Genomic DNA, 26,705 nt, shown 5'->3' on the forward strand with positions numbered 1-26,705 from the left:
GAGTATAGGTCATTATACGGCCTTAAACCACGAGCAAAACCCATACCATATTGCCAGCTTATAAAAGGCCTCGAAATGACAAAATGTAAAATAATTCAAACAAGAAAACCAACGACCCTGATTTATGACATAACAATAAAGTTTAAACAATTTTATGACGGACATCAACTAACAACTCACTGCACTACATGCACACGACCTGTTAAAGGCAGACCGAAAGTTTTGCGAAGTTAAACATGTTTGTTAGGGCTAAACCCGACTCTTACTTGGGACAATGAGTGTATACGCACAACCTAACTACAAAAACCTTTTCTAACTACTTTTTAAAGTTTGTACTTTTGATGTGCTATTAAACCACAAAATACATGTACATATTATGTTTATAATATTTCCGGATTGATGTGAAACAGCAATCCATCTATAGGAATCAGTCAAAAGATGGAGTACACATTTATATTCTAATCAATTTTCATTTTGTAATTTTTAAAGTTGTTGGAAAAACATCCGAATATAGACAATATCTAGTTAGTTCAGTTATCAAAAGGTGCAGATTGTCTTTAAATAAGAGATGTTTGCAGAAAGATAAAAAAAAAACATAATGTATAAATTCGCTACATAATATTTTTAGCAGGGAAAACAATTAACCTATTCCCTGCATACTTGCAAATTCTCAAATTATTTTTGTCTTAGATACATGTACATGATTTTTATTTATTAGTTGTTATTGGCTTTGTACTAGCTGTCAGTAACTGCGAGTACTCTTAGATCTGTACTTAGTGTCCTTTTTGTTGTTAGGGATGAGGGATGGATAAATACCCTGCCACGTCCGGTCTGTGTTTTTGTTTGATTGTTCTGCTTTTTATCGATCTGATAAGTTAAGCGTTCTTCAACTGATTTTTATAGTTTGTTCTTATGTTGTGCTGTTTCACTACTTTCCCATGTTAGGGGAAGGGTTGAGTGCTCACAAACATGTTTAACCTCCGCCGTATTATGTATGTACCTGTCCCAAGTCAAGAGCCTGTAGTTCGGTGGTTGTCGTTGGTTCATGTCGGTCACATTTTTTTTTCGTAAATTGTTTTGTTATAAATTTGGCCGTTAGTTTTCTAAATTGAATTGTTTCATATTTTTTTATGTCGGGGCCTTTTATAGCCGACTATACGGTATGGGTTTTTCTCATTGTTGAAGGCCGTACGGTTGACAAACATAAAGTTGATCGTCAATCAATCGCGTTGTTTAAAACAGAAAAAACATCCCAACGCAAAAACTAACCCCGAAGTAGAATTTTCCGTGATCCGCGGGGTTAGTTAAAAAATGTCCCAAAATCTACACGCCTAGCGCGAGTTATTTTTTTTTTTACCTTTGATTAACTATTGAAAAAGTTAAAACCTATAATGCACTAGAAATGTTGAGTTATGGCATTTTATAAATAATTTCGGCTATATACTGATTTTTTTTCTTTTGTTGTACTGTTAAACCACTGTTGATTGTCGTCTGTCATGATTGTTTTGTTTTGTTTAATGTTATTAGCTTAAATTAGACCATTAGTTTTTCAATGCTGTGTTTTTCCTATTTTATTTTCCGGGATCTTTTATATTTTACTATTTGGTATCGGTTTTTTCATTGTTGAAGACCTTGTGGTGGTCTGTAGTTGTATAAATCCATGGTCTTTGGTCTTTTAGTTGACATGTTTTCAATTAAAGGTTATCATACCACATCTCCATATTGCTATAGGGGTAGAAATACGAATAATTGAAGAGTAATAAAACAGCCAAGATCAAGTGCAGAACATTACTCCTGGGAACAAAAACTATGGTGCACTGGTAAGGTTTAGTCTTAACAATTAAGAATAAACTAGTAAATGATTTATGATGGAGACAAGGCCAGAACTGTACACTGGAAAGCTTTTATCGCGGTAATTGATAGCATATATATATCATAGGTGACGAATTCAGAATAGGTTTTGAGATATTTAACAATCACAAAGTAAAAGGGGCAGCCAGAGCATGATCCAATGTACAACCCTACAGAGCACGGGGTTGGAACATAAAAATAAAAGGGGACAGGATGTGACCTCAGAGAACAAGGCTTTTCCAAAAGTCTTATCACCACGATTAAAAATAAATGCGATTTAGGGGAAGGGTCCTTAAGAGTTTCTGGGATATTCAACATATTTTATTTGAGAGAGAGGGAAATGACCCACAAAAGACAAACATTTGGTATAATAGAAAGGTCTAGTCATAAATGTCAAGAACAATGTATGGTTTTAGGGTGAACATCAAATGTTCCCCAAACTCAATTATTGCACGTTGATGTCAAAAGGCACAGTCAAATTCAATGGTATACGACAGAGCGTCTTTGAATAAAGCTTACATGTGCCAAATATCAAACTATTACTAGCATATGTCAACAGATTTAAGTATCAAGAACCAAAAAAGACAATTTCCAAAAATAAGAATTATTTTACCTTTAAAACAAACGTAAAGGTCACACGAAGGACATTTAGATACGCAACACACTGTCCATTGGAGGATAAGGGGAATTTCTAAATTAATTCTTTTTCGTGAATGTTATTGAAAGAAATAGCTTGTCTTTTAATTGAAGTCGATCAAACTTGGTTATCCCGATAACACTCCTACAAAAGATGAACAGTCGGGGCCTTATACAAAAGAAAATTAGAACTTAAAGTTGAACATTGATGAATATAGATTCCTTCGTAAGAAACTGATAGCCGTCATCTCAGAGCATTCTTAGTATGTTATACAATATACATTTTTCATGTTGTGTTGTGTCTCACTGTGATAACTCACTGTGATAAGCAATGAAACCACTCTCAACCTTTTAACAACCGAACATCAAAATTTAATAGTCCCAAAAGATTTTGATATTTTTTTACACCTGTGTCTGCTTTTAATCAAAATGCTGGTGTCATACCTTTAAATTGTAGGAAAAAATAAATATTTTAAATTAACGGAGTGTTACTCCGTGCATATATTTGCACGATAAATTATGTACAAAAACATCACATGTTTTAATTAATTAATACTGTGCACAAGGACAACATCTGACACTGCAGTGATTCCAATTGTCAAACAAGACACAGTCTGCACCAAATATTTTCGGCAACAAAGAGGCATTCCGAATAGCAGTGAAATCAACAGTTTTTACATTGTTATAATCGTCAACAAATTAATTTCATTTTAAATGCTATCATAACTGTTTAACAATAATCATAAAGGATATCACAGTAAAATCTTATTTGCACACATCCCGAATTATGCGTTGCTTGTAATATATGTACAATGAGCACGATTTAAGCTTTAACTTGACCTTCCTTTGATGGGTGTTGTTTCATCCATTTTTTCATTTTTCTAGCGCTGACCATTTCAACTGATCGGTCAGTTACAGTACCTTCTATCAAGCACTCTTTAGAACCATTTATTTTATTTTGGTCGTTTTCAAAACCACTCCATCGTCCTAAACTACTCTCTTTTTCAGGCATTGAATTTTCATGACCCTCTGAATGGGATTTTTGAAATTTCTTCTTCTTTTTATTTTTTGCTCTAGAAACATTGTCTACATTTCGCATTGGCAACAATAAAGCGTGAGTTTGTTGTTGTTCGTGGTTTTGATTTTCTTTAGTACTGTCCTGAAACGATTCTGTTCTCCGTAAACTATATACGTATCCGTTTTCTTTGTCCGGTTTCCATTTATTCGATAAACTCGAATTTCTTGGAGATATTGGTAAACTAGAAGCGTTTCTAAAAATACTTGGTAATTTAACATTGTCTTCTTCGTCTTCCCGTTGGGGAAAATGATTATAGATTCTATTTTCTATAAACGAATCCGTTCTATCCTTATTTATAGAATCGGATCTAGATACTCCAATGTTTGATGGACAGCTCGGAGATCTACAAATTGAGCGTCGGCTCGGTTTACTATCTCTTGAGAACTGACGAGATCCAAGTGTACTTGTGGGACTTGATATACTCGAAATACTCCTGGATTTAGTACGCTCGATTGTTGGAAGTTTGAATACCGGACTCGCACATGTATCCTCATTATCTGGACCACTATCTGGTTTACGATAAGAGTCGGTACTCTTTTCTAATTCATGTTCATTACTGGAGGTGCTTAGTTTTTGTCGGTTCGAAATGGGCGGAAAACACTTTTTTTCTTGCTTATGATGAGACGACATGTTTGCAAACAAAAACTTAGCCTATTCTATTCCAGCTGACATTTCATTCACAAAACCATTTTCTCAACTCCTGAAATGGAAAATAATAAATAATTTACAGATCTCATTGCTACGCTGGAAAGACGTTCAATTAAAAATAAATGACTTCTTCGCGTGGGATAATCCCTTTCAGACAAACTAATGCATGTTTATTATAATATATTCCCATGTGTCGGTGCAATGTTCTACGAAGAAGGAAGTGAATATCAGCTCACAGTGGACAATAGAAACTTATAGTACATAGACATAAAGGGACCACAGACAGTTAACATTTATTAACGTTCCCTGACGGCAAAAGCAGTCCATCAGTCAGTAATTATGTTATTTGAGTGGTACGTTCTTTTATTTGGAATAGAGAGATAGTGACCTAATTTTTCATATACAGCCCTTTTCATTGATTATTGCGTCCATACAAATTAAACTAAAATCAAATCAAAACGAACTTATCAAAATTTCTGCTAATCGATTTTTAAATATATCATTTCATGTAATAGTAAATCACTCCTCATTTAGTGTCATTCTGTATAATAATGATTTATGGAAATTTCACATAATAAAATTTTTCTCTTTTTTTCATTGCTGTATTATATTTCCATTTTAATAACTACATGTATTACTAAAATAACAAAAGTAAGAATCGGACGGACATCGGTAAGTTAATCTAGCAGAATTGTATACGTGAAATGAGTTGACATACTGACCTGATTTGCAGTATAATAAAATATTTTATTTTCATATCGGTTAAGAATAAGCTGCTCTTATTGGATAACAAGGGGCCACATGACATTCTTTATTCTTTACTAAAACAATTGCATCGGTCTTTGCCAGAAAAAAAACGGACCAGAAAACCGGTCGTTAATGGACTTTTACATGTTAATGACCAGTGGGGCGTGGTTTCTCTGCGTAGAGTGATGTCCTTTAATAAAACGCAATCGTGATTCAGACGTTTGGAACATGGCATGTCTGCTACAGACAACTCAAATGATCGTTTTGCCATACTTTCCGATGCTGATAGAGACAAACTACTCAGCAACAAGAATTATAAAATTATAGAAAACTTTATTTTGTATTCATATATATACTGAAAAATTGCACTTAAATGAATGGCAGTGACTTATAGTTATCACTATGACTGGTCTTCACTCTTTCCTGTAGAAATTGTACAATAACTCGAGTTTGCTTTGAACAATTTGAATTTATGAAAATTTTTAAAAACATGGTTCCTCAATGAAATAAACATAATAGTTATTGAAGAACTGGTCATTATCATGATACATGGACTGCCCGTAGGACAGTGGTATTGACTGCGACAGCGATAATGACCTCGTCTACGGCTCAGTCATTATCGCTGTCTTAGTCAATACCACTGTCCTGTGGGCAGTCCATATATCACGATAATGACCAGTTCTTCAATAACTATTATATAAATAAAATAAGACTTACTGGTTGATTATTTTTACGGAATATCGTTCATGGGAAAATGCATGTACCAAGTCAGGAATATGACAGTTGTTTTCCATGCGTTTGATGTCTTTGAGCGTTTGATTTTACCATTTGACAAAGGACTTTGCGTTTTAAATTTTTCTTGGAGTTTGGTATTTTTGATATTTTACTTTTTTCTAGAATTAGAAAAACTGCAATGATTACTACTTTCAGTTTCAAGCTTTTCTTAAACATAGCACTTATAGGCATTGTGATAAATTTTGGTAAAAAAGAAGTGGCAGATTAAGTTTCAAATCTGTTACGGCTCACGCAAATACAATTTATTTTAAATATAATATTTTTTAAAATTGCCATTTCAACATTAATCTATTGTTCACCTTGAAGAGGTAATTGAAAATGATTAAAAGAAAAAAAACAAAAACACGATTTGACTAAAAAATATAAAGTAAAAAGTTGCAAACATATATTTTTAATAACACTGTTAAATTAATTAAATACTACTATACCTACATTCGGTAACTCTCATCTCAATATTTAGTTCTAAAATCTATTTAAGATATACTTAGTAGTATCAACAATATGTAGGTTTAATCATTCTTTTCTAGATTTAAACTTCTTTGACATAAATCGGATTTCTCTATACTAGGATTGACCAGATTTGATAGAATTAGTATTGTTAATATCCATTGGTCCCGAATTAATGACTTGGACATTTTAAATGGATATCGTGGGCCAATAACGGAAAACAATATAAATATTTGACCAACCACATATGTTCACACTTTGCATTATGTTATACGTTCATGGGTTTAATATCTGTGTGTTTAATTGTTAAATTTATTTGATAAACTTGATGCTATTTGAAAACACTTTAAATGTATGTCTTTACACTCTTATTAAAAGACCATTACGTTCGTATCCACTGACCTCAATGTATACTTACTAAAATAACTAACTACTGTTCAATGTATTTCAATTCTTTAATTGAAGAATAATTAATTTCATGCGTATAATAACAAATGAACTAGCCCTTTTCAACTGATTTTTATAGTTTTTTTATGTTGTACTGTTACATCAGTGTCCCAGGTTAGGGGGAGGGTTTAGTGGCAGCTAACATGTTTAACCCCGCCACATTCTGTATGTGCTTGTTCCAAGTCAGGACCCTGTAATTTCGTGGTTATCGTTTGTTGTTGTATATCATATTTGTTTTTGTTTTATTGTTTTGTAAATAAATCAGGCCGTTAGTTTTCTTGTTTGAATTGTTTGTCATTTCTGGGCCTTTTATAGCTTGCTTATGCGGTATGGGTTTTGCTCATTGTTGAATGTAGTACGGTGAATTAAAGTTATTGACTTCTATGTAATTCAGTCTGTAGTGGAGAGTTAATTCATTGGCAATCATACCACATCGTCTTATTTTTATATACAAACACATTATCATTTTGTTTTCAAATATTTAGAACTATTAATTCCATACAAATTGAAAATATCACGCATGTCTTCTCATCCTTTATTGTTTTGTTGCGTTATCAATGACATATACGATACATCCGCTAGTAAGAAAATTTGAATGCATAAATAAAAACAGTTTTTTTAGTCGTAACTTTTTTTCTACAATACAGATGTTCAGATTTGGTTACAACTTCAATTCTTTATCTACACTTAGACACAAGATGTGTGCAACATGAGGACAAATTTTAGTCCAAACACAATAAATGACAATAGACAGGAAACCAATTACAAAAATATACATTCTAAAGATTACAAAACTGTTTATGGATCTATGTAAATGAGTACTATGTGCTTTTTGGTTTCTTATTGACATTTCAATTTAAGAGGCTTCTTGAAGCTAGCTCAAATTTGCCACATGGAAGCTCTAATTAATCCACTATACAGTATGCTTGTAGCCTGCATTCAAACACACTTGTATGATCGACGAATTGAAAACAAATTCATCACTATTTCAGGACAGGATCTAAAAATGTTGATTCCAAAATTAGCATTTCTTTTTTCTTACCTCCCTTGGATATATTTTGAGAAGGTTAACATTTTGCACGTTAAAGGGTCTTATCAACAAACTTTGCACGTACTTCTGTCATTCGGTATATCAAGAAATAGGATCGTGAAAGAATAAGTAACGCTGGTCAAGTATTGCAATAAGGTCGTGAATGATCTGGCAAAGGAAACTTTATCGAGAAGACACATACAAGGTCAATATATAATCTGATTTATTGAATTATAAGGATAAATTTTGAAAAAAAACCAACTGTCTATTAAAATGGTTCAACATTATGATCAGTTTCTTAGAAAATCAGAGTTTAAGATATCATCGTTTTTACAAAACTACAAAGGGCAGATTGCTCTCCAACATTTCAATGACATAAATAATGTAAACAAACATGATTTTGTTTCATTTATGAATGACTACGTTACTATTCTATGAATGACTACGTTACTATTCTATGAATGACTACATTACTATTCTATGAATGACTACGTTACTATTCTATGAATGACTACGTTACTATTCTATGAATGACTACGTTACTATTCTAAGAATGAATACGTTACTATTCTAAGAATGACTACGTTACTATTCTATGAATGAATACGTTACTATTCTATGAATGACTACGTTACTATTCTAAGAATGACTACGTTACTATTCTATGAATGACTACGTTACTATTCTATGAATGACTACGTTACTATTCTAAGAATGACTACGTTCCTAATCTATGAATGACTACGTTACTATTATATGAATGACTACGTTACTATTCTATGAATGACTACGTTACTATTCTATGAATGTACTATTCTATGAATGACTACGTTACTATTCTATGAATGACTACGTTACAATTCTATGAATGACTACGTTACTATTCTTTGAATGACTACATTACTATTCTATGAATGACTACGTTACTATTATATGAATGACTACGTTACTATTCTATGAATGACTACTTTACTATTCTGAATGACTACGTTACTATTCTATGAATGACTACGTTACTATTCTATGAATGACTACGTTACTATTCTATGAATGACTACGTTACTATTCTATGAATGACTACGTTACTATTCTATGAACAATGTCGTTCTCTATTAATGTTTCAAATGGCTCTCAAATTTATTTTGAAGTAGCTCCATCAGAAAATGGTTCAAAATTTTAATATTTGTATAAATTTGGCTCCTTATGAGGTATGGGTTTTGCTCATTGTTGAAGGCCGTGTGGTGCCCTATTGTATGTTTTCTAGTTGTTACTTCTACTTCATTTGATTTCTGGTGGAGAGTTGTTTCATTGGCAATCATACCACTTTTTCTTATTTTCATATCAAGTTCTTTTTTCTGATTTTTTTTTCGGCCTGTTGATAATACAACCGATATTTTCATAGATTTTGCAGTTGAATTGTATTTAATTACTTCCACGATTCGATCGCAATACTTGACCACCATTGCTTATTCTTTCACGATCATTTTTCTCGTATACCGAATGACAGCCGCTGAAATAGTTTTATAAAAAAGTTCGTTCACTTGTGTTTACTACAGATATTCTAATCGATCTTCATTAGGCCAGATAAAATTAAATTCAATATATTTGACATTAACAATATTGATAAAAAAAGAAATCAGGGTTCGTCGTCATTAACTTTGTTAAACTGTTTTCTATTTTTTCAATAAACAGTGTTAGAAAGTAAAGTATATTTGATCTGAATAAACAATAATATCCCGAAGTACTTTTAAACGGGTCTAGACATAGTGGTATAAATGAAATACTTCCGATTTTTTAAAGATGAAATCAAATTAATGGCTTGGAAATGCGATTGGTAAAATGGCAAACAAAACTTACCTGACAGTAATCCAATACATGTTTAATAGAAAGGGTCAATAACAGTCACACAAACGCCTTCACAGTAATTAACAGGGTTATAGAGTTTTCCATAAGTGATTTAGTTAATTTGTTTGTTCGTTTACTCTTTACCGATTCTTTGATAATAAAATTTAAATTACCATCGATAGATAATTTTACAAAATTACATCCATAGTTCAAACTCCGTTCATTAAATGGCATAAAACTGGACCTAGGTTTTGACCACTACTGTTGTAAAAATACCGTCCTTTGTACGCTGATTCCATTCAGCAAAGACCTTTCATCCCATTAGCGTGTGTATTTGGTATAAAACTGAATACCGTTTAAATTTTATGATTTTCAAGATTCCATTTAATTAAATGGCACAGGTTAGTTTTTTTATTATCTTGATATTCATAAAAACTTTTGTTTTATAAAAAAAATATAAGGAAAACACTTTTCCCATCACAATCCGTTTGTTTGGTTTCCAAACATAACTTCCCTTTAGAAATTCATACAAACCATGTAAATTTTCAGCAAATATAACAGAATTACAGAAATTTAAAAAGTTTATATTTGACTAAAAGAAAGGAATATTTTTCTTACCTTAATGTACGCATAACCTATATATTGTAATCCACTGACGTTCAGGTGATCCGTGTAAGGTTATGAAATCAACTATTTCAATTTGTTTGCTTGAAAATTTTAATATATTTACTTATAACAGGCCACCTCGAATATAATTTGTCATCCCATATTAACATTTTATCAGGTATTTAAAGTATAAACTTAATATTTTAAGACGATTGTTATGTAAAAACAGAAACCTGTGGATTAACAAGTGTAATTTATTGAATCTAGTATATAAATGCTGCCATTTAACTCATACAACTGAAGTAGCCACCAAATCAGTTCATTAAATTTCATCATTAAATTGAAAAGACATTTTAATTTAAAAGTTTGATACTGGTAAATAAAATCTCCCATTAACTGCGTCTGTGTGAGAAATCAAGGTATAAACAAAACAATATTTGCCTATTTACAATACATTGATATTTCTCAAACGAAAAAAATTAGATCAAATCAATAAGAAATTTAGACCAAGAAAATGTCTGATAGGAGGCTTTTCTCACAAACAACTGAATTTGTATCCAGCAGTAACATATTTTGATGCAATAATGTTTGTTCCATAAAATATTTATTTCACATAACAACAATAACAACTGAATAATTGGGATCATATTAATAATGATAGTATAATTGTGGTTCAGACATTTCCACCTTTTCAAGTCATATTTGCCAGGCCTTTTTATTGATTTTTAAGAGTTTCCATTTCCCCTAAAAGCCTCAGTTTAGCAGATACTCTAGCTTCTCCATACTCATCAAACTGTGCTTTTAGATTTTTCCTGATATTCTTTTTATTCTTTGAGAATTTTTCATGAAAAAATATTGAAATTGGGAAGTATTTCATTATTGAGTCGATACCAATGCATATGGACTGATGGCCATAATTATTATCTTTTGGGGTAACTAGTGCACCAGCACATAGAATGGACACCTGTTGTGTTTAATATAATCAATTCATATACAGCAAATTTATGAAAAAGATACTTTTCAAGTAAGGCATACAAGTAGATGCTTAGGATAATTTCTGTGTTTATGCTTTTAATGTTGTTTTTTTCTATTTTCTAGCTTAATCTACATACAAAAAACTCATCAAAGATATCTAGTTTGTAATTTAGTTTACCAGCCTGTATTTGTCATAATGGTCATAAGAAGCATTTTCTCTCTCCGTAAAGAACACACCTCCAATTCAATCCACTTAGTTACTGATACATTTAGGAACAAAACAACCAAGGAATATTGAACGTCACTTATTTCAATGGTGCGACATCGACATGCAATAAATGTGTGAAACAAGGACAAACTAATCTATTGTCTGATTTGGCATTTTTACAAGTTATCTACGGCCACAGTTTGTTGTAGCTTCTACTCTTAGGATTTTCTTAAGATACTTAATATTTTTTAATAGACCTATGAATGTATTTAAGGATTTAGTAAATCTAGATAAAGCTAGAAAATGACAGGATAGGATTGAATAATAGACTCGTTGACCTATTCCAGAAATTAAGAAAAGACTATTTAGGGTTGAACTCATTGACCTACTCCAGAAAAAGAGTACTCAGAGTTTCCATTGAAGTGCATATCTTTTTGGCTTTCAATCAAAATATGAGAGAGAAAGTTAAAAGTTCTTCATACTAGTACAAATATGTATATCAAATTATTCAAAATAAATAATATACTAAACAAATGTATAGAATTAGACAAAAGCATCCGACAATATGTCAATCAACCAGCAACTCCACGACCCAAACAACTAAAATAGACCTACACATGTATTTGACTAGATAAATTCTTCATCTAAGGCCTTTAAAATTATGAATACATTTTGATTGGGTTTAGTTTTGTTTTAAACTAGCTTGTGTTATAGACACAGCAAGTGTATACGTAAATAATCTGCGCAAAATCTTTTTGATGAAAATGTATCTTAAATTTAGCTCACCTTCCCAAAGAACCATTATGTTAAGATTGTCAATAAACTCCTCATATGAGTTATTGCCCTTAAATGACAATTCTCTTCTATTTTTTCCTATCTTATTGAAAACTGTAATAGACGGAGAGAAACTATTAATTGCAAAAAGAATCAACAAAACAATTTCTGCAAATATGTCAATATGGTCGAAATCTTCAGTCGACTTCTTCTTTTAGTTATTGCACTTGAATGATGATTTTATCAAAATATATGTTTTTGTCTATTGTCTTGAAAACTATAATTGACAGAGAGAAACTTCTATAGCAAGGACAAGATCTACATATACATCAAGATGGTCGAAATCGTCAATCGATTCTTTGCAGGAGTTTTTGTTCTTATTATATGAATTTTACCCTTTTTGCGTTTTTGGCAAAAAATATGGAAGATGGAGAGCAAATATATACAGCAAAAATGACCAGCAAAACACGATCTACAAATAATTCAACAAGGCAGAAATTGTCAGTCCACTTCTTCCAAGAGTTATTGCCCTAGAATGCGGATTTTTTTAACAATATTTTGTGTTTTGGGCACAAACTATAGAAGCTATAAATGAACTGTTATACAGAAAAAAATGATGAGCATTACAAGCTCACCAAAAAGTCATTTAAGTCATGAAGTTCTTGTCGACATATTCGAGAGTGACCATTGAAGATGCGCATAGATTCAGACGAGCGACAACGAGCCTAGTTTTATCATCCGTACTAGCTTTTGGTAGATAGTTAACTGCATACATTTCCTATACATAAGTAAACATCCTACTAGTATTACCAATAGTTGCATGTTTAAATCATATGAACTTCGCGTTGTTACTCTTTTTAAGTGCACAACTATATTTTTTCAGAGTTTTATGCAAGGAAAGTGGGCAGATAAAAGTATAATATACCTACTGAAGTGACTTTAAGTAGTTATGAAACAAAATACAATAACTGTCATATAAACATTTATTTCAACCGACATTGTAATGGAAGAAAAATATCCAACAATAAAAAAAGTTTTAGTATTAAGATAAAAGAATTTCCCTTTTCAGTTTTGATTGAGATCTTACATGTAACCATACAAGCAGTCGTGTATTGTTTGCACAAATAAATATCAATTTGTTCTCTACAGTTAATAATAGGAACATGACCACCCCTGCAGAATTATGTAATTTCTGCAGTATTGAAATAAATCCATGTAATTAAGCATGGTGCTTAAAATGACAAAGTAGATTAAAATAAATTGTGCAGGTCCTTTCAAAAATTAAATGGAAAAGTCATAACAAGATTAAGCTTATTAAAAAACGAAGAATAATTCGTAATCTCTAGTATACGAAACTAACTTTTACCAACAGTTATATTGATTCTCCTGCAGAAAGAAACGTCACATCGACAAAAAAGACTGAGTTATATTTTCAGCTTTAGTTTGTCACATGTATATGAGTTCGTTGTTTTGTACATGTATTACAAATGATATATAATATTATAGATGAAGATTTTTCCGACCTTCTTTCTTACAAGCTACACATATTACTTACATTGCTAATATGGCGTTTTTTATCTTGAATTTTAATAAAATATCATTTTATGATTTTTTTTTATTGTCAATATGCCTTCCCTTTTAAGAGATGGTTCGTTAACTCCTTTCTAGGGAGTGTATGTTTCTCAGTAAGTTGGAATGCGTGTGTTTACACTAGTGACGTCTCATTTTCCATGAACGCACTATTCTAATTACTATGAAACTTTCACCATAAGATGGATTTCCATAAGATCGTGCCCCCTGTACACAGTTGACGCTGTGCATGAAATCAACCATGATGTACAGTCACCAATATCACGAGACATATGATTTTGTTTCAACAGATAAAGTTTTTTGAGCTTCCTTTCGATAATTACGAGTATTCTTACATATGGTAAAATATTGTTTATTATCGATTTGTGTTTGGACTGTTTTGTTATCTAATACCGTAATCCTTTCATTTCTGTATATTCGCATAAAATGAATTTGTATACAAGTATATATAGCGGATTAGTAGATTTGAGATATAGTAGTTAGTTAAACACTAAGGTATGATTTCAGGTGAAGACGCAAAAATATTAGAAAAATAACGAACTCTTAAACATTCAATTCACAACAGTTGAAATGTAATGTCCTTAAAATGAGTTTCTGTCTTCTTTATGTATAAATAAAAGGAGGAACAGCGTATAGAAACAATTATACCAGAGACATATAATACAATTGTATTATATGTCTCTGCTTATACTAACACAAATAAAACCAGACTAGACATCTAGAGCTAGTATAACAATACTTATATAATGCTTTAAGGTATTATAATAAATAGATCAATACTATATCATACTTAAAATGAAAATAAAAAAATAATAAAAAATGACACAAATTACATCATTTTGGCATTTGATGGATAGTTATCATATTGGCAATAATACCATATCTTCCCATTTCTATATATATGATAATCAGAGTACTGAAGTACTGAACATCGGATGACTGCAAGTTCTGGTGGATAGTCACAGGCACTTGTCTCAGAAAAAAAAATATCTCTATACCTGAAAGTTAGTTAAAGGTACATAGATATATTTTTTTTCTGAGACAAGTTCCTGTGTGGATGATGAATAAATGACAGAGAATTCAACCTCACCGTAATAATTGTTATATTGTAGTGATATAATCATGGGACAATCAATTGTTATCAGTATAATCTGGTTTGTTGTTATATATCAAATAATATTTGTACAACAGTTATATATATATAGCAGATCATCTAAATAACTCTACCGGCAAATTTTCATCCATTTATACCATCATTCTATTCTACTATTCTAATGATAGTGCAGTGCAAGTGCATGGTGGACACTCTTCTGTAATAATTCGTATTTCTAATAGGTTTGATTTGAGTAGGCATTCATATTTCTCCCGCTAATGAATATGTATTGATGAAATTAATATATAACAAGCGATAAGAGATATTCATCCGCAAACACAATTTTTCGGTACGTGTGCATAAATATTGATAATTTTTTTGCTTATATATATATATTTCTCACGATTACAATTTTCATATTATTTATCTATGTTCTTAAAAAAATATTTTCATGAACATTCAATGAAGAAATGAATTTATAACAAGCGATAAGGAATGTTATTTTGCACTCGATAATATCCGCGTATTTATACGAAATACGTTCGAAAACGCAAGTCACGTGGGTAGAAATGTATGCGGCAACATAACACCGGATTAAGGAATGCTCGAAGTTACTGGAAGGAAGCCAAAAGTAATGAATCTGCTGATAAGAAATCATCTCGTCCTATACTTATATCAGTTGCTGTATTTCATACAAGATTTCATACATCACTGGTACACAGAACAGGAAGACATGATCTGTTTCAATGCCCAGAACAAACTATACAGATAAACAAATGAATAATGTTAGCCATCAATATATTTGTCTGATACCTTGGAAATAGTACTACGTATCAATTAGGCAAATAAAACACATCGACAGCTGAACAAACGAGTAGGTACGTATTATTTAAACACGTTATGAACACTTGTTACAGTGCAGCACAACATGACCAGGGGCAGCAGGGGATTTCAATACAGTTAACAGAATAACTGAAACATTTCAATCGTTATTCAAATCATAATTATATGCGAAATACAAAATTATGCAAAATTCAATGGTACTATTACAATGTTATACTAGAAAGTGAGCCTCTTAAACCGAAAAAAAATTCTGAAGCACAGTTAGTATATGTGTTTGCTCCGTTACAGCTATTACCAAATGGATATGAAATACCACGTGTTATAAAATATTTGCACATGGAATCATACATCCACAATAAAGAAAATTTTAATGAAGACTTTATCATCTCCTACCGATTGAGATGTTTTAAATAGATTTATTTTAAATTGCTTTGTAAAATGTGAATGTTTATGTATGTGTGTTACAATGGTATTACATTGGATTATCCTGTTTTGTTTGATAATTAAATTATTGAGATTCTTTTATACTTATATGATGAAACTTTATTTTTCAAGGTTGGGAAAACACTTTGTTGTCTGTCATATAATTTCAGTAACATTCTTTTATCGTCAGACTAATTTTGAATACAAATTCGTATTTAATAAACTTGCACTACCTTAACATTGTTTACCCATTAAAATGCATAAATATTGAAAAATTAAAGTAAAATACCGTGTAAATATACCAAGCTGTACCATCTGCGGTCTTCCAAAATGTCAACATTAAACATAATTAAGTGCAAAAACATGAGAAAGTGTTTCCCCTTAAAATAAGATGTAATCTTGATCTAAAGTGTACCCAAAAAACACACCGGAATCATGTGGTTGGTTACTTAATCCCGGACTTTGTAATTTTGTGATTCACAGTTTTAAATAAGTAAACACAGATGTGACAGTAGGACTCGTTTATACTGGTGATTTCAAAAATCAGTATGAATAATTCGGTAATCTTATAAAGTAATCCACAGAATTAACGAGAGGTTAGAACTCGTGAGTCAGAAAACTGGCGAGAAAAGCAACGACAAACATGCCCGCCTTGAAACATTTCAATAGTACCAGTTACCACAATCATGGTAAAACCTACTTTTCATAAAGAAATACACCGTTTATGCATGCCATTAATCATATTGGCTTTCAAATCGAGTTGTAAAATCATATATTCTTTTCGTAATATATTTTATCTCACGTGAACTAATGAGAAAAAAAAATTGTGATAACTACAACCACCTTTTCATATTGTCACACAAAAAGAAAAGGTTAAGTAAATTAGTATTTAGTCAAGGATCAATCATGCACAATTTGGTTACTTTCGACACAATAATTTCTAGCAAGATTTCAACATTTGCCTTTTAACATAACTGTTTGATTGTTACTTGTTTATCGCCTAGGGACAATCTTTAAACAAGATGTCTTCCTTGCTTACTTAACGTCTAGGGTCAATCTTTAAACAAGATGTCTTCCTGACTTGTTTAATGCCAAGGGTCAATCTTTAAACAAGATGTCTTCCTTGCTTAACGTCTAGGGGCAATCTTTAAACAAGATGTCTTCCTTGCTTACTTAACGTCTAGGGGCAATCGTTAAACAAGATGTCTTCCTTACTTATTTAACGCCTAGGGGCAATCTTTAAACAAGATATCTTCCTTGCTTAACGCCTAGGGGCAATCTTTAAACAAAATGTCTTTCTTACTAAACGTCTAGGGGCAACCTTTAAACAAGATGTCTTCCTTACTTTACGCTTAGGGGCAATCTTTAAACAAGATGTCTTCCTTACTTGCTTTACGTCTAGGGGCAATTTATAAACAAGATTTCTTCCTTACTTAACGTCTAGGGGCAATCTTTAAACAAGATGTCTTCCTTGCTTAACGCCTAGGGGAAATCTTTAGACAAGATGTCTTCCTGACTTACTTAACGTCCAGTGTTCAATCTTTTTTTATACAAAATGTCTTCCTGACTTGTTTAACGCCTAGGGTCAATCTTTAAACAAGATGTCTTCCTTACTTGTTTAACGCCTAGGTGCAATCTTTAAACAAAATGTCTTCCTTACTTGTTTAACGTCTAGTAGCAATCTTTAAACAAGATGTCTTCCTTACTTGTTTAACGCCTAGAGGCAATCTTTAAACAAAATATATTCCTTACTTGTTTAAAGCCTAGGGGCAATCTTTAAACAAGATGTCTTCCTTACTTGTTTAACGTCTAGGGGCAGTCTTTAAACAAGATGTCTTCCTTGCTTAACGTCATGGGGCAATCTTTAAACAAGATGTCTCCCTTACTTGTTTAACACCTAGGGGCAATCTTTAAACAAGATATCTTCCTTGCTTGCGTAACGTTTAGGGGCAATCTTTAAACAAGGTGTCTTCCTTGCTTAACGTCTAGGGGCAATCTATAAACAAGATGTCTTCCTTGCTTAACGTCTAGGGGCAATTTTTAAACGATATGTCTTCCTTGCTTAACGTCTAGGGGCAATATTTAAACAAGATGTCTTCCTTGCTTACTTAACGTCTAGGGGCAATCTTTAAACAAGATGTCTTCCTTACTTGTTTAACGCCTAGGGGCAATCTTTTAACAAGATGTCTTCCTTACTTGTTTAACACCTGCGACACAACTTCTAGTAGTATTGAATTATTCTGCCAAGTTTCCTCATTGAACTCGAATTTTAAACTAACTAGGCTAATGTTCTGCATTTTAGATGAACACCCTACTTCTCGTCCTGCTTCTAAAATTTCTTCTTTGTTTGTTTACCCTGTCATTTTCGTACAGGAAAATAACAAAATGATTATGTTGTTTGTCTCCATAGCAACTGCTTTTCGAAATGAGTATCAAATGATGCAGATTTTAAATAAAGAGTTTATGACCTAATATAGTTCATTACGATATAAAACTTAAAGCCAAGTTTTACCTATTACTGCTAACAAATGCATCATTTACAAAATACAACAGAGAAACTCACTGTTTGTTCGTGGTACATCCAAACAATAATGTTCTTCTGAGTGCAATGAACCACTTATATCAATGGTAATATATCGACATTTCCAACTTCATCAAAGATTTCACATTTATAACAAGGCAAAATACAATATAAAAAGTATTGTAACAGTGCGTGTTGGATTGAGATGAATGATAATAATCTGGTCGAAACGCTTCGTGAGGAAATTTTCAACTTCAGTCATTATACCATTAAGTGATAGTATGTACATAAGTATACAAGAACTGTAACAATGAAATTTTAATAATTTATCAGCTTTTATTGTGCACTTGCCATCAGCGCTAATTGTTTTTACCGGATAAAAGTGGAATGCTTGACTGCGTTTCTTAGAGAGCATGGAATTACACATGATTACCCTATTAAAAGCTACTCCAGTAAGACAATATTCGTTATAATGGCAAATCCTAGGGTTTCGTGTGTAAAGTTTATCGGGAGTACAAGATACATTGACCAACTTTAATATGTGTTCACCAGTATCATAAGCTGAAGAAGTAATAACAATAATTAAATCTTTATTTCACAAGTTTTGGATGGGAATAAGAAAACCCACCTGTTTATGAATAAAAGGAGATGTTGGTATACGTCAATACATTACAACATTTATCACTGTTTATTATCCTAAGATACATAACCCAAGGACATCTAAAGGACATCATACAATCTTCAAAAATATACTGTTGTACAATATGTTAAGCTAATTAATCGTCCAGGATCTAAAAACTAGATGCTATAAAGAGCCTGTGTCGCTCAACGGAGTCTATATGCATCTTCAAAAATAGCCACACTGCAACATTATATCTACTAGAATATAATTCATGACTAAAATTTTATTTTTTGCCGATCATATATGTCTACAGATCTCACTAGTTTAGTTTTTGCAAAAATGCTAAATTGTGTAAAAAAATCATGGTTTAAGGACATTAACTGCTATAAAGAGTGGACTGACAGTTTCATCTGTTTGACTGATTTGTAGATCTTGTCTTTCTTATCTTCTTTGCTGTTTGAAGTCTTCTCTTGCTGCTAAAGATTTTGCCCAAATCGCAAAAATGAAAATAAATCATAATTTAAGGGAATTAATCCTGTAAGAATTTGACTGACGTTTTCGGTGATGTTGACTTAAATGCTTATTAAAGTTTCTCTAGATCTTTTATAGTTTTCAAGGTAATAGGCAAAATTGAAAAAAAACCTGTCATTTAAGGGCAATAACTCCTATGAGAAGTCGGCTGTCAATTTTTACCATGTGGCTTATTTGTAGATCATGTCTTACTGATCAGTTTTGCCATTTAATGTTTCTTTCTATTTGTTATAGTTTTCAAGATAATTGACAAAAACACAAAAAAATAGGTAAATATTGTCATTTAAGGGCAAAAACTCCTATAAGAAGTCGACTGACGATTACTGCCATGTATTCTGTATTTGTAGATCTTGTTATGCTGATAACTTTTGCTTTTCAAGATTCTCTCTATTTATTGTAGTTTTCAAAATACTAGGTCAAACAATCGTCATTTAAGGACAATAACTCCTAAACATAGTCGTCTGACAGTGTTAGTATAGATGGACGTTAGGTAGATCTCATTATTCTGAACATATTCCCGACAATATTTTATTAGAATATCATGTGTATGGGATAGTAAATGTATCCGGCTAAACTACACAAATGCTTTCATAATTTCCATAAAGTGAAGGGTCTTGCATTTTGTGAATAATATACTAACTAAGACCAGAACTGCTTTTTTCTTAGAGATTTGAAGATAACGCTGACGTAACTTTTTTTTAAGTACATCAATATGCACAATCTGTATATAATTCAGTGTAATAAACGAAATCTGCTTTACTTAAAACTGAAAGTACATTGTTAGAGTAGATATCAAACAAATTAGAAGGATTTAAAATAAGTCGATCGATGTTCGCATTTAATTTGCATGCATAACAAACAGATCAAGTGCTTTCTCTGTTTAAATTGTATGCTATTACACAATATACATGACATTTGTATTTGAATAACCTCATAAAATAACTTGCAGTACATGGCCTATCGAACTTTTGGGACTTTTATGACTCTTCATATAAATTAAAAGATTCAACCTCTTAAAATGAATGTCTCTTAACGAGAGAAAAAGATCAGCCTCTGAATATTAGCTTTTACCAGAACATGTTATTTTATGTGTGTTTTGTGACTTAAACTCTTGTTTACAAGAACATTGATTCTACATATCATGCACTTTTTAATCTTAATGTCAACGATTTAACGAAATATTAAAAAAGTACAACTTCTAAAAAGAAGTACTGAAACAACATGTAAAGATTAAAAACGTGCTTCAGATTCTAGAAGGAATGTAGGGAAGCATGACAGAAAATGTTAATGACGCTCCAATCCTACATAACTTTGTCAAGCTAACCAAAATTAAGTTTCTGACTGGATTTTCATTTATTTTGATAGACGTGGGCTAGTATGTAATCCGTCTACATTCACTTACAATTGTGTGTAACGACTCGGAAATACACACCAGAATAAAAAGTAATATTGTCATCTTACCTATAGTCTATACATGTGTACTGATGGGCAGGTATCCAAGTATTGAGAAATGGTAAGTCTAATTCTTTTCCCAAAAGTTCACAATAAGCAAAAGTACGGAACACGTCTCAATTGTCCATATAACCTTTTCTTCTTTCGGATCATATAACATTAAAAGGTTGAACTGTTAAAAGTGACAATCCCCTGACTTTTATCTGATTTTCAATCTTTTTACTTCTGTTCATAAGAACAATAAACAAATAGAATAGATCGACTATTTATGAGTGTCAAATTTAGTTGTAATCTTAAAAAAAATCAATTTCAACAATTAAAAACCGATAAAAAAAATCCAATACTAAGTGGATGAGATAATATGACCGAAGAATACGTGTTTGTGTGTGTTATCATATATTAAGTTAGGCCTCTTCTTCGAGATACAGTTTAATAACCTGTTCAAAACATTTAATGGAGTACTAATATGACTGGAATTATCAAGAAAAAACCAGCTGTCAAATCTGCACTGTAACAACTCAATCTGACATGCCAAGATTCAAGGAGAATAATAGGCACAGTGACTCTCTTCGATTTTCCTTTATTAATCAAACATAGTTGGAAATAAATAGTCAATGACAATGGTCAGGTCAAATAAGTCAAATCAGAAATACGTTTTACACATCATTACGTAACTAAATTGTGTGTATATTTTATGAACAGTTTTTTTTTTCAATAAAAGGAAATCAAAAATGCTACAAAAATAATCTGAAAAATTATAAACCGATCCTGCATACAAAACGCTGGTCTAAAATTTATTATGTAAAATAGAATAATAAAAAAAGGCTTGTCATCTCATCGGATCATTGTAATAAACGGTTCATCATGTACCATAACTGAATACAATTAATAATACAAATATAAATTGTATAGGTCAAAATTGTGTTAGCATACTGATTCAAAGATAAGTTTACTTTCTAGACCGTAAGAAACTAAAAACGTGTAAGAAAATTAATAAATTTTGTGTTTATAGAAAACACTCAGTTTACAATATACTTTGATCGGCAATAATAAACGGCCCTTTAATAATTTATCCTTAAACAGACACCTTTGAATTTAAATGATTGAAATTACTTTTGAACGTGTGTTATTTAATATGTTCATCGATTTGTAGTTTCCTATTCAAGGCTTATTCAGAATATTTCAAGAACCCTAACGCAAGAAAATGCAGTAACTTTCAAAGCTATGAGAGGTTAAGATAAATGATTTTAAACGTGGTCAGTTACATAATCAAGAAAAAATACAGATCTACGGCATCCGATCGGAACCAAATGGATTCATTTTGTAGACGACCTAACATTATCATTCTTGTGAAATTTCTGATTTTACAGTTCAGACAAGAAGATGTTGACATGATTCCCAAAACGTTTCAATCAAAACTATGCCGCCAATGCCACCAATTAACCACCATCAAATAAGGATCGTTTGCAGAGGGTTTTCCCGCCCTGCCCTATAGTTTCAGAGGAGAAGAATTTTTCAAATGTTTTTAATTTTCCCTCAAATCTTTATAAGGAAACCGGTTCCCCGGTGGAGGTCTTCTTGGACAAGAAGCTGTTACATCATATATTTTCTGAAAAAGATTGATAATGAGACTTTTTCCTCCAATGATTAAAATTTAAATACATGTAATAATCTACTAGTTTGTAGGTTCGAACCACGGCCGGTCAAAACCAAAGACATTAAAATTTTTATTTGCTGCTTCTCCGCTAAGCACGCGGCATTGAGGAGTAAGAGCAAATACTGGTCTACTTGGAGTCAGAATGTGTCAGGTGGGTTGACATGTCTTCCTGTGGAATGTTACTTTGTGAACTAGCACGTTAAAACCCGGCTCAGTGTGTCGGTATAGTACAAAGCGGGCTTAATATTCATATTACATTAACATGTTCTCGTCCTGAATATGAATTTAATTTGCCGCTCGACGTTAAGCACCCATCCATCATCATACAGATTGTAGTGTATTTTAAATTTGAAGCAAACAGGCCAATTTTGGAAAATGTTCAGTGGCACTTTCCAGAAACTGATATATATTACGGGGCAGTCTTATGCTCTTAATTTATTGGTGTTACATGTACGAGTTCAAAAATTCACTCAATAGGCTATATTGATGCATAAAACTTTTCGTTGCTCTTTTCTCTAAAGTGTTTTTCATTAACCTTAACTTCGATTAGAAATTAATATAATTGTTAAAAAAACATCTGAAATGAATAATTCATAATTAATACATCATAATTTTACTGTGTCTTATTTTTAAAAGCAGAGTGTTTAATTTAATTGACAGATTTTTATGTTTCGATATAAAAAATAAATATTAATAAAGTGCAACAAATAGTCGGCACAAAGAATGTCTGGAGACATTTAACTTTTGTAATGACAAAGTACAAATATCAATAATTAAAATTATTACGGAGAGTTTTATGACTTGAACATGAATCAAATCGATTACCAACGGATGGTCTGATCGGATTGAATTTCTCACAACGCAGTAGATTCATGAGTATCAATAAGTTTATAAGATTTCTTATTTACATCAGCCAAGAATAAAGAATTTATGACCCTGGTTGTGGAGCTAATTATTTTACTAATGGTTATATTAATAAATATACAATTATATGAGGTTAAGTCGGGACGGTATTTCAAGTCATTGAGTTCAATATCGATGTCAACCATGTAAAAACCGTTTCACAATCAGTGTCAAGAGTAAATAAAAGACAATAACCTAAGTCAAGAAAAGACATTGTTCGAAGTAACCGAAAGACACTGCAGGCTCGGGTAAATAAAACACAGCATGGAGTCAACAAAATCGAGTATTTTCTAAAGAAAAAAATCAACTTCTATTAGCCTGAGACGTTCAATTTATATTAACGACGACCATTTTGTTGGTTCACAGGATTTTTGTATTGATGTCATTCCAATGATAATTCAGAACTGGTCTTTGGAAAATATGCAAAATTTACCAAAATGCAAGTTGAATTAGTTATTAGAATCACTTCTGAAACCAGCATTTTAGTTTAAAATAAAACAGTGTTTAAAAATGTTTTATATATTTAAAAAAAAATTTTGAATTATTAATTACAAAGGAGCCGGTTGTGAAATCCTACATGTATCATCGGTCCCATTACTTTTTGAGAGTTTTTTTCATGAGATAATAATAATACACAATAATACTAGATATACTTTGCAAGCTTTAACAATTTCATCAAAATTTGCGGTCAAATGAGTCTATTCGTAACTCCACTTCAAAACATTTTCCTCAGTAAAGTCTACTGGCGAATTAGCTTTATGAAGTTGATACTGGCAGAAATATTAGTTCTAAATTACCCTAAATTGGCTGTTTAATTTGAGAGATGAGTATAATTTTTTCCAGGATTCTTATTCGAGTATGTTTCCTTTGTGTCACCTAAGAGACGATCACATTTGTTTACGACCGGCCGGGAGATGACCCGACGTAAATGTCCCAAGGTTCATGTGCATGTAAGATTGGTTCATAACAATATTTATGAGAAGATAAAAAAAGATACTCACAAAGTGATGGCCATGGCTTAAAACTCTTTAATCGGGTTACATTGTGTTAAAGAATGATAAATGCATATATATTATCGCTTCTTTTTTATCACTTGGCATATGCTAGATGCATTATAATCTGTCTAATAATTGTGCATGTTTTCATTTTATGTTTTTCAAATGTCGAAGAACCCTTTCCGTGATACAAATTTATAATAAATGTTATGTGCAATTAGTTGTAAAATTATATACAAAAAGTAGGATAGTCAAGAAGCCAATATGTATTGAATGACATGGATTTTATAGGCTTTCATAACCTTTTTGACACATAATTTCCCAAGTTGATTAAATTCACTTGTCCAATACAATATTATCTCTTAATAATCCCTTACAGTGAGTCATATAATATATATATATTCATAAAAAACCCACAAAAATCAGATAAGTAGAAAATAAAATATAATAAAATTGAGAATGGAAATGGGGAATGTGTCAAAGAGACAACAACCCGACCATAGAACAGACAACAGCAGAAGGTCACCAACAGGTCTTCAATGCAGCGAGAAATTCCCGCACCCGGAGGCGTCCTTCAGCTGGCCCCTAAACAAATATATATACTAGTTCAGTGATAATGAACGCCATACTAAACTCCAAATTGTACACAAGAAACTAAAATTAACTATAAGTATCTTTGTTAGTATTACTAACTATAAGTATCTTTGTTCTAACGTTTTCATTTATATATACATATATCTTTGTTTAAACGAACAAATTATTAACATTTTTTATTTATATTGTCACAATAAAAACAATCTTCAGGTAGCTTTGAAGACAAAATAACAAAAAAGATCACTTTCAATTGGAAAATAGTTAAATATTGACAGATTATTGATTTTTTTTTAAATTACGTGTCGATAAAACTAAAATAAAATTACATTTCAGTTGAATATTTAGAAAATTCCTACTTCTAATAGCCTGGAATAAAAAAACGGGGAAAATGTAATGTAAAAAATACATTCCAAAAACTCTGACTGAGCTTTCCTGATTATTTAACAAACTTCTTTCTTTATTTTTGTTCTAGACCTTTTTCAGTTTGAATTGACACGGTTACAGCATCTGACGGGTACATGCTGCAGTCTTCTGAAATGCATGTCTTGCAAACTTTCATTTTGTTGTGGCAAACTGATGTTAGGTAGCGAACACTATAAATAGGAATACGATTTTTACCCTTAAGGCCTTCCATCTCCCCTTTCTTTAATCCTTTTTAATAGATTAAAAAATCAGATGTGGTTAAATTTTATTAAGATGTGCTATGATTTAATTTACTTGTTAACATTAATTGTGATTTATCTATCTAACTGACATGTAAAAATGAAAACTGAAGTGAAAAAATTACTAATACTTAAAACGTTTAAATCTAAACAAATAAAACATTTTCGCAGTATAGATTTTAATTCCTTACCTAAATTTCAATTGGACTGTTTTGTCTCCCAGCTTTGTAGACTAGACCATTTCGTTTGTATTGTTTGTATTACAACCGATTTCCTGTGCTCCGGATCTGAACTCTATACATTCAATATAACCACGCAGGCGCATTTAAAGATTACATGTCTTATTCGTTAAAACATTTAATTGTGAAAATTACGGTTATGAAATCTATACAGACTATGAATGAAAAGAAAGTTAATGTATGCAATAACCTCGATCAATAATAATACTTATTCATTAGAATTAAAGTCGCGGAGAAGAAATTTGACAGGTAATTATACTTTAATTCACCATTAGTTGTTAAAAGTATAGATTTAATCAAAGTGCAAAGACATTGATATTTTAAGATCATGCATCGAAAATGTTACTGCTTAATATCAACGAAGACTTTTGTTTAACCTGTGACATGTGAAAAAAAACAATATTGTTGTAAGTATTGGGCCGTTTGGTTTGTTACACAATACGTTGCGTGTGGTTATTGATGTCGTGAAAAATTGATGTGAAACATTAAAATC

The 26,705-nt window shown here is 31.6% G+C and overlaps 1 protein-coding gene across 3 annotated transcripts; it reads right to left on the reverse strand.

The window, feature by feature from the left end:
* Nucleotides 1-2,957: 2,957 nt before the first annotated feature.
* Nucleotides 2,958-26,299, reverse strand: LOC127738196 (uncharacterized). 3 transcript variants are annotated; one of them, XM_052249350.1, is made up of 2 exons: nt 26,165-26,299; nt 2,958-4,265 (listed from the first exon to the last, which is right to left on the reverse strand). In XM_052249350.1, exon 2 carries the CDS (start codon nt 4,193-4,195, stop codon nt 3,311-3,313), a length of 885 nt encoding a protein of 294 aa, XP_052105310.1. In that variant the 5' UTR covers nt 4,196-4,265; nt 26,165-26,299; the 3' UTR covers nt 2,958-3,310. The 3 variants fall into 3 exon arrangements, with proteins under 3 accessions (XP_052105310.1, XP_052105311.1, XP_052105312.1); XM_052249351.1 differs by lacking the exon at nt 26,165-26,299 and adding an exon at nt 21,172-21,291; XM_052249352.1 differs by lacking the exon at nt 26,165-26,299 and adding an exon at nt 10,143-10,264.
* Nucleotides 26,300-26,705: the final 406 nt, after the last annotated feature.

Source organism: Mytilus californianus, unplaced genomic scaffold (genome assembly GCF_021869535.1).
Source record: "Mytilus californianus isolate M0D057914Y unplaced genomic scaffold, xbMytCali1.0.p SCAF_4, whole genome shotgun sequence".
In the NCBI taxonomy this organism is placed as follows: Eukaryota; Metazoa; Mollusca; class Bivalvia; order Mytilida; family Mytilidae; genus Mytilus; species Mytilus californianus.

Bases quoted from the DNA above. Each gene is read 5' to 3' on its own strand.
- LOC127738196 (XM_052249350.1), bottom strand. From the start codon at position 4,195: ATGTCGTCTCATCATAAGCAAGAAAAAAAGTGTTTTCCGCCCATTTCG.